General features: G+C 39.0%; 1 protein-coding gene across 2 annotated transcripts in view; it reads right to left on the bottom strand.

The window, feature by feature from the left end:
- Positions 1 to 12,970, bottom strand: part of LOC137134121 (magnesium transporter protein 1-like) — a 195,414-nt gene that overhangs the window by 177,540 nt on the left and 4,904 nt on the right. Inside the window, exons 2-10 of one of the 2 annotated variants that reach the window (XM_067518619.1) lie at positions 12,696 to 12,865; positions 12,502 to 12,619; positions 11,036 to 11,176; positions 10,424 to 10,564; positions 8,116 to 8,205; positions 7,962 to 8,025; positions 7,233 to 7,307; positions 3,459 to 3,549; positions 1,922 to 3,351 (exon numbers count right to left, since the gene is read on the bottom strand). In XM_067518619.1, the coding sequence (XP_067374720.1) occupies positions 3,336 to 3,351; positions 3,459 to 3,549; positions 7,233 to 7,307; positions 7,962 to 8,025; positions 8,116 to 8,205; positions 10,424 to 10,564; positions 11,036 to 11,176; positions 12,502 to 12,619; positions 12,696 to 12,865 (906 nt within the window). In that variant the 3' untranslated portion in view covers positions 1,922 to 3,335. Of the gene's footprint in view, positions 1 to 1,921; positions 3,352 to 3,458; positions 3,550 to 7,232; positions 7,308 to 7,961; positions 8,026 to 8,115; positions 8,206 to 10,423; positions 10,565 to 11,035; positions 11,177 to 12,501; positions 12,620 to 12,695; positions 12,866 to 12,970 lie in introns of those variants that run through there. The other variant, XM_067518620.1, reaches the window with a different exon arrangement.

Here is a 12,970-nt window from a genome sequence, read left to right as displayed (position 1 = left end):
CATGTAGGTGAAGGGAACAGAGGTGACGAGAATGTGTTGGTCACTTGGTGAGTTGGTCACTTCCTATGGAGGTATGGAAGTATCTAGGAGATACCAATTTTACCAATTGGTACCAATTTTTAAGAACAAGGTAGATGTGCAGAGCTTTGGCACCTAGATTCACCCAATTACCTTTTATTTTGCTATAACATAGAAAGAAAGCTTTGAAAGAAAAGTACAAAAAGACTTTCATTTTAAAGTAAAAACAGACCTGTGGGCGACTGTGACGCAGGAAGGTAGAGCAGTTGTCCTCCAATCTCACACTGGGAAGCAACATTGTAAAGTGCTTTAGATATAAAGCACTACAGTGGCCATTTACCATTTAGCTTGTGTGGTAATGGACAAATCCTGGTGAAAAATAACTCTGTGGTTACAAAATATTTTTGGCTTTCTGTTACTGCTCCCTGCCTCGCGCCCCTTTACCTGCACCACATTAGTCATTTGGGGGCGACTGTGGCGCAGGAGATAGAGCGGTCATCCACCAAATTCACAGTTAGTTCAGTCCCTGGCTCACTACCAAAAGGTAGTGGACTGTGGTGCAGGAAGGTAGAGCGGTTATCCACCAATCTCACAGTTGTTGGATCAATCCCCAGCTCCTCCGGTCACATGTCGAAGTGAGCAAGACACTGAGCCCCAACTTAGTTGCTCCCGGTGTTGTGTGTTTGTGAAAATGAATGAGAAGCAGTGTAAAGCGCTTTGAGTGCCAATAGGTAAAAAAGCACTATATAAGTGCAGATCATTTACCTCTACAATGTAAATAATCTAAATTAATCAAAAATCTACAAAATAAGTGACTGCATAAAGGTTCACCCCATATACTCAGCTACATTATGACTGGTGTGGCATATTGGTTTCCAATATAAAATGAGATCACCAGGTTGCACTGAATGTGTAGTATAAATACCTTTATCTGAAAGGTCTAGTTACTGGTGAATTTGTATCCATGCCAAAAACTACACCAAGACATACACTCCAATCAATTCTGAAAAGATTATTGAAAAGCATAGGTCAATTGATAAATACAAGAACATTTCCTGTTCAAAATATCCCTTAGTAAATTAATCAAGAAATGCAAGGAATATGGCACATGCATAAATCTGCCTACAAAAAATGTAATGACTCTGCAGGAAAGAGACTAGTCAGAGAGGCCACAAATACACCAGAGAGCCAATAAAGACAGAAAATGCAGTCTGTCTAGCTGGATGGCAGAAAAGCTTAATTTTGGTTTCATCACACAATAACAGGTTCTTCCACTTGAGGTCTCCCACATGCCTTCTGACAAACGCTGACATTTAATTGACCTTTTTTTCTTTTTGCCACCCTACCATAAAGCTTTGATTGCTGGGAACACAAGCAACATGTGGCCTGTGAACAGTCCAGAAATATTCTTTTAAGCATAAATTGATAGTGAGGTCATACGTTGTATGCTAAACAAGAGAAAATTACAACATATTACATCATCACTGAAATCAGAGTCAACAGTTTGGGCTAATTCAATTACGTGCAGAATCGTCAGGACTAAGTTTTGAACCGTATTTTTTTTCTAATCATTACTGTACATAAATGTTTAGTTTAAAATACACTGTTTTCTTAGTGAAGTACTTTGTACTTCTAAAATGTTAATAATTTTCTCACTACTTTTACTTGAGTAAAAGATTTAAAATGGTACTTGTAGTTGTAATTGTTTATGGCAGTACTAGTACTTTGAGTTTGTGTACCACCTCTGCAAAAAGCCATAATATTTCTGTGGATTTAGGGCTGTGTGGCTGCAAACTGGTCAGAGTGGCCTTGCTGACCCTTGTCCTCCTAGACATTGAGCCTATTTAACTGTAATATATGTGATATTTGCTGTTGAAGCAAAATAAAATAGGACAGAAGAACACAGAGGTAAAGGCACTTTAATATAACAAATAACCCATTCCGATCAAATATACTTTTGTTACAATAACCAGACAACCACATGTAATGCATTTAAAAGGTTTTACACATTTTAAACAGCAAAAATATCTACTTCTGATTAAGAAAATTGAAGAATGCGGTTCTGTAACGTTTATGTATACAAAAACTCATCTCTTGCAATGGAGCTAAAGCCCTTCTTGGTTTATAATTTAAAAAGATAATTATTAACAAGAAATGTGAACTGTGGCAATTTGAAAACATATGGTTAAGTGATGGTAACAATGATGGTGTAATGTTTCTTTGATTAAACCCTACAAAGAGAGTGGGAGCAAGACTCTAAACTGTTTTGAGAGTTAATTAAAATCCCTAAACCATTAATCACTCTTATGAGTTCAGAAGCAGACATTTTGTGTTGGCATAGAAGTACGGATGACAGAGCTACTACAGGAACTGTAGAAATTCTTTTTAAAATGAATTAAAATTACAGGAAATAACTTCTCACACATTACTCAATAAATTATCCTGTTTAATTTTGCCCCCACACATGCACACGAATACACAAAATATACTGAGTCCATCACTATGGTCCCACTAGTTTCAAAGACAAGGATAAGCACTGGAATATGTGCAAGAATCTTTTATGATAGATTGTGACATCAGTTGACAGTACACCATGTTAACTGTTGGGGGTTTGGGCACCATCTTGTGGGATTTCCTCTGCCTTTCTGTTGAAGAGTTGGAGACTGTGTTCTGACTTTCTGTCATTATTCTGAAAAGTGTCGCTAAGGTAGGCAAGTACTGCTGCTAGGAGAGGTACTAGTAGTTCAGTATAGGAGCGCTGTCTCACCTTTGCAAGTCTGACTATACTTTGGCAGTTTGCTGGCTTGTGATATAGCGGAACGTGCACTAAGCCTCTGGAAATCTGTTCACTTATTTATCGTTAATGTTATTTCTTAGTACCATTACTTGATATTGCGATTTAATTTCACCAGTAGGCTCCCTTTTCTTCTTCTTCAACTCGTTTCATCTCCATCAAAGTTTGGTGATTTAAACAACTATTTAGCCAAACAAAAGACATGCTGGTAATTGATTCTAACCACAGTAGCAGGCAGAGATAAACAGACCTTATACATCTCAAGATGGCACCTGTGTCCTCCCAAAGTTAACGTGGCATTACATAACTTCATATTCTCCATTAAACTGAAAAAATTCTAATTTTGGTCGACTTTGTGGTCAATTTATTCTAGATGGGGATTGGCACAAGGCAATTTAGAATTCACACTGGTGATAAATCATGGCTTATAAAAACATTATGTGTCATTGACAGCACCCTGCATGTTGGTAAAACTTCCTTTCCTCAAGTTACTTGCTGTAAAGCCAGGGGATGCTTGTTCACTCTAACTCATCAGGAAGCTACAAGATAAAGTACAACAGTTACTGAATAGAAAATAAGACATTTTGTAAGCCAATCACAACAGGCAGAATAAGATTAACAAAAAACATTGTGTGTCTGTCTTTACCTGTATGGGTATCCATGGTACTTGGCTCTAAAAATGGACAACAGCCAGCTAAAGAACAGCATCACAAGACCAATACCTGCTACACACATAACTGTCACAAACAAAAACAGAAACACTTATTCCTCTGTTGATCTCTAACCATATGCAGCATAAGGCACCTGATGTTAAATAATTACCAAATTAGTGTAAAAGATTGCAATAGAAAAACAACTGCATTTTTGAGCTGAAACGAGCAATAGTGTAAACAAGTCTTTACCCAAAAAAGTGGTTCCTATTACTTGTTTTAAAACTAAATGTAGGGTTCGTAATGGCTGTATGCTTACACATTCAGATATAAAATAAGCAATACTGCATGCCTGAGAAACAGATTAAAAATACACATTATATATATTATAACATTGAGTGCATATCTATTTCATCAGATAGGTAGAAGTCTTGATTCTGGAAATGCCTTAATGCAAGGAGTGTTGTCAGACAACTTTCCAGATTTCAGAATTTTTTTGTTATGAATGTGTTATTTCTGTGACTTGAAATTAAAGTAATACATTAAAAACCCCAGGTGGGTCTACAGATCTGCAGTATGAACACATCTAACTCTAACTACATCCAGGTATGGTGGTGGTGCTTTGCTACTCATGCTGACTTCTTAGTTAATTCTGCTCTCTATCAGAAAATTCCAATGATCAGTTTGAAGCTCAAACACAACTGGAATAAACAGGAAGACAGGGATCCACTTCTGAATGGTTTAAGAGATATATAATTTTAGAGTAGCCTACAAAATATAACTCCAAAATTGCCCCACAGTAAAGTGAAAGACTGGTGTCTAGTTATCTAAAGCATTGGTTACAGTTCACGTTGCTAAACATAGCAAAACCAGACACTATGTCTAGGGGTAAGTTTAGGTGCTCTGTAACTTATTGCCTTCAAGTAGTACAATTATAATCAAAAACTACTTTCTGTGTTTGGTTGGTTGTTTGATGTAGTTTTTATTTTATTTTATAAACTTTATTTATATGAGATACAAACAAAAATCATTGGAAAAATAATTTCACATATCTTTGATGTGCAATTATCACTAATCACTACATGGTAAAATTAGTCTAGCTGTGCACTGTACTGCAAACAGTGAGACAGCCATTAAATGTGTGTTCTCAAGTTGGGTTATAAAACATTTCTCTTACACTAATAACAGTGTCATATTTACAAGTTTAAGCCAATGCAAGGGGGCACAAGCCAGTGTCTTCTTGTGCCAGTCCCAAGTCTGGATAAATGCAGAGGGTTGTGTCAGGAAGGGCATTCGACATAAAACACATGCCAAATTAAAGATGCGAATCGTGACAATGACTTCCATACCATATCGGTCGGGGCCTGGGTTAACAACGACCGCCAACGGTGCTGTTTACCTACAGGGTACTGGTGGAAATTGGACTACTGCTGGTCGAAGTGGAAGAAGGAGAGGAGGAAGGTGTGTTCGTAGGCAGAGAAAGAAGAGGAAAGCTAAGAATGTAGGACTGACAGTAGGGACTTTGAATGTTGGGACTATGACAAGGAAGGCTTGAGAGTTGGTTGACATAATGCAAAGAAAGAAGGTGGACATACTGTGTGTCCGGGAGACCAGGTGGAAATGTAGCAAGGCTAGAAGCTTAGAGGCAGGGTTCAAGTTTTTTTACCATGGGTCAGATAGGAAGAGAAATGGAGTAGGGGTTATCCTGAAAGAGAGTTTGTGAGGAATGTTCTAGAAGTGAAAAGAGTATCAGACAGGTTGATGAGTATGAAGCTGGAAATTGAAGGGGTGATGTTCAATGTTGTTAGTGGTTATGCCCCACAGGTAGGATGTGAGTTAGAAAAGAAGGAGAAATTCTGGGATGAGTTAGATGAAGTGATGCAAAGCATCCCCAGAGGTGAGAGAGTGGTGATTGGTGCAGATTTCAATGGACATGTAGGTAAAGGGAACAGAGGTGATGAGAATGTGATGGGCAGGTTTGGTCTTCAGGACAGGAACGCAGAAGGACAGATGGTGGTTGACTTTGCAAAGAAGATGGAAATTGCTGTAGTGAACACTTTCTTCCAGAAGAGGCAGGAACATAGGGTGACGTACAAGAGCGAAGGTACAGTAGAAGCACCCAGGTGGACTACATCTTGTGTCAGCATTTTAATCTGAAAGAGATCAGTGTCTGTAAAGTATTGGTAGGGGCGAGTGTAGCCAGACAACACAGGATGGTCTAGTGTAAAATGACTCTGCTGGTGAGAAAGATGACGAGGACAAAGGCAAAAAAGAGGAGGAAGCTGAAAAAGGAAGAATGTCGTGTATTTTTCAGAGGAGCTGAGACAGACTCTGGATGGGGTGGAAGTGCTCCCAGATGACTGGACCACTACAGCTAATTTGATCAGGGAGACAGGTAGGAGGGTACTCAGTGTGTCATCTGGAAAGAGGAAAGTGGACAAGGAGACTGGGTGGTGGAAAGAGAATGTTGGCAATGGCAAAGGCCGAACAAAGAGCATATGAGGACTTGTATGTTAGGTTGGACACTAAAGAGGGAGAGGTGGATTTGTACAGGTTGCCCGGACAAAGAGATAAAGAGGGGAAGGATGTGCAGCAGGTTAGTGTGATTAAAGATAAGGATGGAAATGTATTGACAGGTGCCAGGAGTGTGATGGTAAGATGGAAGGAGAACTTTGAAGAGTTGATGAATGAGGAAAATGAAAGGGAACGAAGAGTAGAAGAGGTGACTGGTGTGGAGCAGGAAGTAGCAAAGATAGTAAGAGTGAAATGAGGAGGACGTAGAAGAGGACGAAGACTGGAAAGACAGTTGGTCCTGATGACAAACCTCTGGTATGGAAGTGTCTAGGAGAGGTCCATTTTTAAGAACAAGGGAGATGTGAGGAACTGTGGCAACTACAGAGGAATAAAGTTGATGATCCACACAATGAAGTTGTGGGAAAGAGTAGTGGAAGCTCGGCTAAGGGCAGAGGTGAACATTTGTGAGCAGCAATATGGTTTCATGCCTAGAAAGAGTACAACAGATGCAGTATTTGCTTTGAGGATGCTGATGGAGAAGTACAGAGAGGGTCATAGGGAGTTGCATTGTGTCTTCGTAGATTTAGAAAAAGCGTATGACAGGGTGCCGAGAGAGGAGCTGTGGTATTGTATGAGGACGTCTGGAGTGGCAGAGAAGTATGTTAGAGTGGTGCAGGACATGTATGAGAGCTGTAAGACAGTGGTGAGGTGCTGTAGGTGTGACAGAGGAGTTCAAGGTGGAGGTGGGTCTGCATCAAGGATCGGCTCTGAGCCCCTTCTTGTTGGCTGTCGTGATGGACAGGCTGACAGATGAGGTTAGACAGGAATCTCCATAGACTATGATGTTTGCGGATGACATTGTGATTTGTAGTGAGAGCAGGGAGCAGGTGGAGGAAAATCTAAAGAGATGGAGGTCTGCTGAGGTTGGAGCTGCCAGGCAGAAGGTCTAGAGGAAGACCAAAGAGGAGATTTATGGATGTAGTGAGAGAGGACATGAGGTTAGTTGGTGTGAGAGAAGAGGATGCAGAGGACAGAGTTAGATGGAGGCACATGATTCGCTGTGGTGACTCCTGAAAGGGAACAGCCCAAAGGAAAAGAAGAAGATTTCCAAGTTTAAGCCAATGCTAATGACAAATGATGGAGGATTTCTCTATATAGAAGACTCTGGAGTATTTTTGCATTTTGTATTTGAATTTTTAGTTTATGGAGAAAAAGGGGAAAAAATAATATTTTGTGTGTGTGCATGCGCGACATACTCTTCCTCTTTCCAATGTCAATGTCAGAGGTAGCAGCCTCACACAGGAGAACAATCCCCATTGTAACAGCAGCATCTTACAGTAAGGTCAAGGTTTATACAAGAATTACATGACATCAGTTTAGATCATATCATTCTACTCAAAATCCAAGTTATATTATTACGCCTACAACCTAACTGCTAAAACCCACAAAGTGCTAATTTAAGGAAAGGCATGTAGCGGTGTGGTTTTAAGTTTGTGAAAGGGATCTGTAACAAACTGTGAAACTGATGTTGTGCTTTAAAAATACGGACAACAAAGTTGGAGGAGTGAAGAAAATTTGCAACAGGACCAACATTTAAGGCCTAATCTATGCAGCTTAACTGTATATATTGTTTCACCATCGTTTATTGCGAGGTGTGGCATGTGGAATAGTCGCATCCCAGGACATCTGATATCAAGCAAATGCATTATTACAGCCTGCTAATGCTAGCAGCTAAACCTGTGTTTACTAGCTGAGGTAAACACTACAGGCATGGCTGTGCTAGAGAGCTACAACATTTTAACTGAAAGAGTGACATGTCAATTTATCGATCCTAGTGTAAGTAGTGGTAACTGTGAGCCCTTAGACATTTTACTTAGTGTTGTTAAAACAGTTATTAAAAATTACATACCAGAGATAATGATTGATTTTGCCCTAAACATTAAGTGTGTGCGGATTGTGCATATATGCATTCAGGTTAAGGATACTGAAGAGTAGGACGATGTGTGTCTCAGCCACAAATTGGGCCTGACTGCTGCCATGGATGTAACTCTGAAACACACAAAGAGTTAAATGTTATTTGGACAAATAGTTCACATATTATACACTGTATAGTGTATGGCAACCACACATCTGTCTTACAACTTGTCCTGTGCTTGGGTTCTTGTGTGCATAGGGTGGTCCTCTGATGTGGTTCCACATCTGGCCTGAAGTCATGATTAGCACAAAGCACTGAAACACAGAGTAAACACAACATAAGCATAAGAAAGGCATAAGGATCAGAAAGATTTATTTAAAATCAACTTTAAGGATTTTACAATTGCTTCCTATGGTTATAGTCCATCTGCCTTCCTTATATTAAAATATTTTTATGCTTTAAGTTGAAAAATGACTCCAGATGACATGAAGATGCTTGTTATCATTAAGAGCTCTGATGACGCCATTTGGAGGAGTTCTGGAACAGCAACCATATCGACCATGACTACAACTTTTGTAGAAAGTTATGGCATCATTTAAACAAAAATAAAAAAATAAATAAAAAAACACTCCCAGGTTTTGTTATCTGGAGGCAATTTTCAGCTAGTAGCTTAAAAGGTCTTAGAGATAATATTTCAAATCATTAAATTGTAGCTTAGTCTACGAGAATCAGTCATAAAGTTAATTTTAGCGAACGGACAGATGTGGGCAAAAAGGTAGTAGTGATAAATTGTGTGTTTAGCCATGGAGGTACACCGTTTCTTAATGTGTTCTATGGATTTATTTTCTTATCTCTGGAGTGGATAATTGTTGGACCACTTCAGAGGTCATTGTAAGCCTGCCTCTTCACCTAAAATTGCTGTTCATTGACAACTGAACTTGCTTGAGTTTCTGGTGTGGGAATATAAAAGAACATCCAGAAACCTTGCAGACTACAGGAACAACTTGTGCTTAAACTTGAGAGAACCCTAAGAGCCTACGCCAAATTGCCACTGTGAGGGGCCATAGAACTCGGCAAGATCTTACAGAAGGCCCAGCATGAGCTTCTGAGTGAAAGAGTGACAGGTTCATTTCACAATTGATGCATAAGCAGAAGTAGACTTAAAGGAGGATCTGAAATCATATCTTCAGACAAGAGCTTACACAACCAGAAAGAGTGTCTTACTCAAGGGACAAAGCTTTCCAGTAGTACCAGAACAGCTGACTGTGCCATGACCACATGTATAAATGGTCTGCACTTTAGCACTTTTCTACCTTATTTGTTCCCTAAGCGCTTTGGAGTGCTGCTTATTCACCCTTTCAAACTCACAATAATGCACACAGTCACACTGATGGGGGAGATGCTATGGAGCTGGCCTACAGTCACCAGGAGCAACGAAGTTGGGTTTCAAGCTGCAAACTGAACCAGCAACCCTGCGATTGGTGGATAACTGCTCTTACCTTTGTGTCCCACAGCCACCCATACTCAACCTCTACCTGACTACAATTAATTTCAAATCTAATATTTTTTACAGACCAAAACATGGGTGTGCTATGGATTTAGCTGTGTCCTAGATTGTGACCAACCTCTACATGGAAGAAGTATAGAACATAGCCCTAAACTCTATTACAGGAACAACACCCAGCTACTTGTTTAGATATGTGGATGTCACCTAGGTCAAAATAAAACTGACGAGGTGGAACCTTTCACAAAACACATCAATTGAGTGGACAAAAACATCAAGTTCACATGGTAGGATTTCACAGGGAACTGCCTGGCCTTCCTAAACAGTGCAGGACATATTAAAGAATACAGAGTCCTCAACATGGAAGTAGAGGATACACACACAACAAAATTGGAAGTGATCACCACTTAGGTCTAGAGGAAGACCAAAGAGAAGATTTATGGAGGTAGTGAGGGAGGACATGAAGTTAGTTGATGTGTGAGAAGAGGATGCTGAGGATAGAGTTAGATGGTGGCACATGATTTGCTGTGGCGACCCCTGAAAGGGAACAGCCGAAAGGAAAAGAAGATGTATAAGTGTACCATTTCGGTTATCATCTCAACGTTTTCTGTGGAATTATTTTGTTATCAGCTCAATTGTGGAACATGGAATTCAATAAATCAGGGTTTTATCATAAAATAAACTCTAGAGTGGATAATTGTTGGACCACCTGACATGAGTAAGCCTGCCTCTAAAATATTATTTATGTACCTTTACCATCAAAAGAAACAAAAATGGTCAAGGAGTGTATAAAGAAAGTTATAACAAAATAATAAAAATGCTATCATTATTATAAGTTATACTAATACCAAGGACTAAGAACACAAACATCAATCTATCAATGCAGAGGATCCATCCCCCTTAGTACTCTGTGGTAGCCACATTTCGATTCTTCCTGGTAATGTTTTTTGCATATGTAGAGGTTGAACCTTTTTGACCATGAACATAGGTGTGTGAATGCGGTTTGAAAATGTGTGCACTGATTTTACCAGTGCAGAAAAGGCCCAGACATTCTTGTTAAAGAGAAACTCCAAATTATGTCTTCGTAGGTATGCCAGCCCTCCAATCACAGCCAGAAGGAAGCCCAGGAGGAGAGGCCCAGCATAGTTCGGAGGACGAATAACACGAATCTGAAAAACAGACCAACAACTAATCAGAGAATTGTTGAATTGTTCTATTATTTGGGTGTTGGTGTTAAAAGTTCAGAGTGGAGATGTTTTAGTTTATTTTTTTAGGGAAATCACAGGGGTATGATCACTTAAGATTCCGATTTCATCCTTGTTTAATTCATATGGTAAATGATCTGCACTTATATAGCGCTTTTCTACTTTATTATTAGTACCCAAAGCACTTCACACTGCTTCTCGTTCATCCATTCATCCTCACAATCACACACACAGATGGGGGAGCTGCTATGGAGCAGGCCTACACTCACCAGGAGCAACTAAGTTGAGGGTTCAGCATCTTTGAAATGTATGTCAAGAACACTTCGACATGTGACCAGAGGAACAGGGGATTGAACTAACAACCCCGGGGTAGGTGAATGACTGCTTTACTTCCTGATCCACAGTCACCACCTGTATATTTAATTATACACTTACCTGTACATCAGTCCTGTCAGCTACCCATCGAGCCAGTTGCTCAGCTGCAAATCCTCTGACCTGCAGCTCATATGTATCAGACCTGCGGGGTTTCCCTTTGGATGGGAAATGGAGGAAGGTCGGAGCAGAATTCATATTAAGCTGCAACATAAATGCAATGAAATGTCAATTTACAGATTATTTAAGTAACTGAAATTAATAATAAGTGTATAAACACCCATCATACCATTATTTGGACAATCCCCCACTTCTCTCCTATCTCCTTTTACACGGAAATTACATATATGGGGATGCAAACTTAACATAACAATAATGCACCTTCAGCTGCTACAAATGTTCAAAATGATATGGTAAAATGGTAAGAGAGTGTGGTAAAAATGTTAAATAAAGATCTGTTAAATTAAAAATTATTGTGTGGTTAAATAACATTTGTCCTGAGCTTGAATGCGCATTAAATTTTATGTTGATAAAAATAAAGATTTCTTTTTTAAAGAGTAAAAATAGGCACGCAAACTGACACCAAACTGTATGATTTCTCCTAAATTGTGTGAAACGTGTCAAATGTGGGTACATAATGTTGTGAAAAATATTCTGCCTTCTATTATTTTGCCTCTCACAATAAACTGTTTTAGCTATACAATTTATATACCATTTAAAACAAACTGGCAAAGACATTCTTTCCACCACCGTAATTCTACACACACTTCAGCAGCAGGGTTTATTGTTCATTTTTTGTAATTATCAGGGTCCACATCAGCTACCACAATAGCAGTTGCTAGTGGTTCCTGAGGTCTAAACCTTTAGAATACAGTAAAAAAATATGTGTCTGATCAAACATGACCAATACTAAAACATAATGGCAGTGTTATGTGAACTGAGCATCTACAGCTTTAATAAAAAATTAACCATAGACATTTTCCATTGAAAAGATAATTGAGGAAATAGTAGTGTATATTATCAAATCTAACCAATTTCAAAAAGGCTCAAACATTTATTAGTATTTTGGTGTATTGTGTATTACTCAAGCATAGTTATTTAACAAAAACAAGTATGATAATGGTGTATTTAATCAGGGTATTGCAATGAATGAATGTGGGGTACCTGATTCTTTTAATAAAATAAAAATAGGCCAAACAATGCCAGAATTTATCAGGCCCAAATCATGAATGAGTGGTTTAGGAAGCATGATGGGCACCAGGGTCTTGCTCTGCTGGGGTGAAAACATGCTGTTGTTCTTTTTATCTAGCCCTCCCTCTCTCTCCATTTGAAATTTGAATATAGGTAATGGGAAACCAGCTGATAAATCCAGCTTTTCAAATTTTCTTCCAGAACCAACATAACCAGATAACTTACCCAGGATAAGAACATCTAGTTTTACTTATTTGAGCTTGGATCCATTTAGGTCACCAATAGTTTTCTGACAGAAAAAACATAAGGCATAACTCTAAAACAAGTATTCATCTCACCATCTGAAAGACATCTGATCCTTCATCAAAATCAACAGATGCAAAGAAGACTTTATTAGTAAAGGCAGAGGAATAACGCCAGGAATTAGCCAGCACCTGGAACTCCTCATCAGCTTGTCTGAAATATAAAAATAAATTTTAATTTATTAGTTTAAATATAAGGAACAGTACCAAAACCATGCCATACTTCTTACCTGCAGACCCCACATTGTCTCTGTGGCTGCAGAGCCGTAAACATGACGATCATTGAGTAGTTTCTTGGAGGAGCTTTGACAAAGCGCCGAAACTTATCTCCATTCATCCTGATGACCGAACGCTTGGAGGCCCACTCCATCATCTGAGTTACCTTTTCTGACAGCAAGGTCTACAATGAACGGAAGAGCACTGTTAGTACTGGACACAGAAACCGATTAACTCAAACTAGACATTTATGTAAGTGTGATATTTTAGACTAATGTAGATCTTTGTA

The sequence above is a fragment of the Channa argus genome, chromosome 10, assembly GCF_033026475.1.
Source record: "Channa argus isolate prfri chromosome 10, Channa argus male v1.0, whole genome shotgun sequence".
NCBI lineage: Eukaryota > Metazoa > Chordata > Actinopteri > Anabantiformes > Channidae > Channa > Channa argus.
This window is presented reverse-complemented; position numbering and strand designations above follow the sequence as displayed.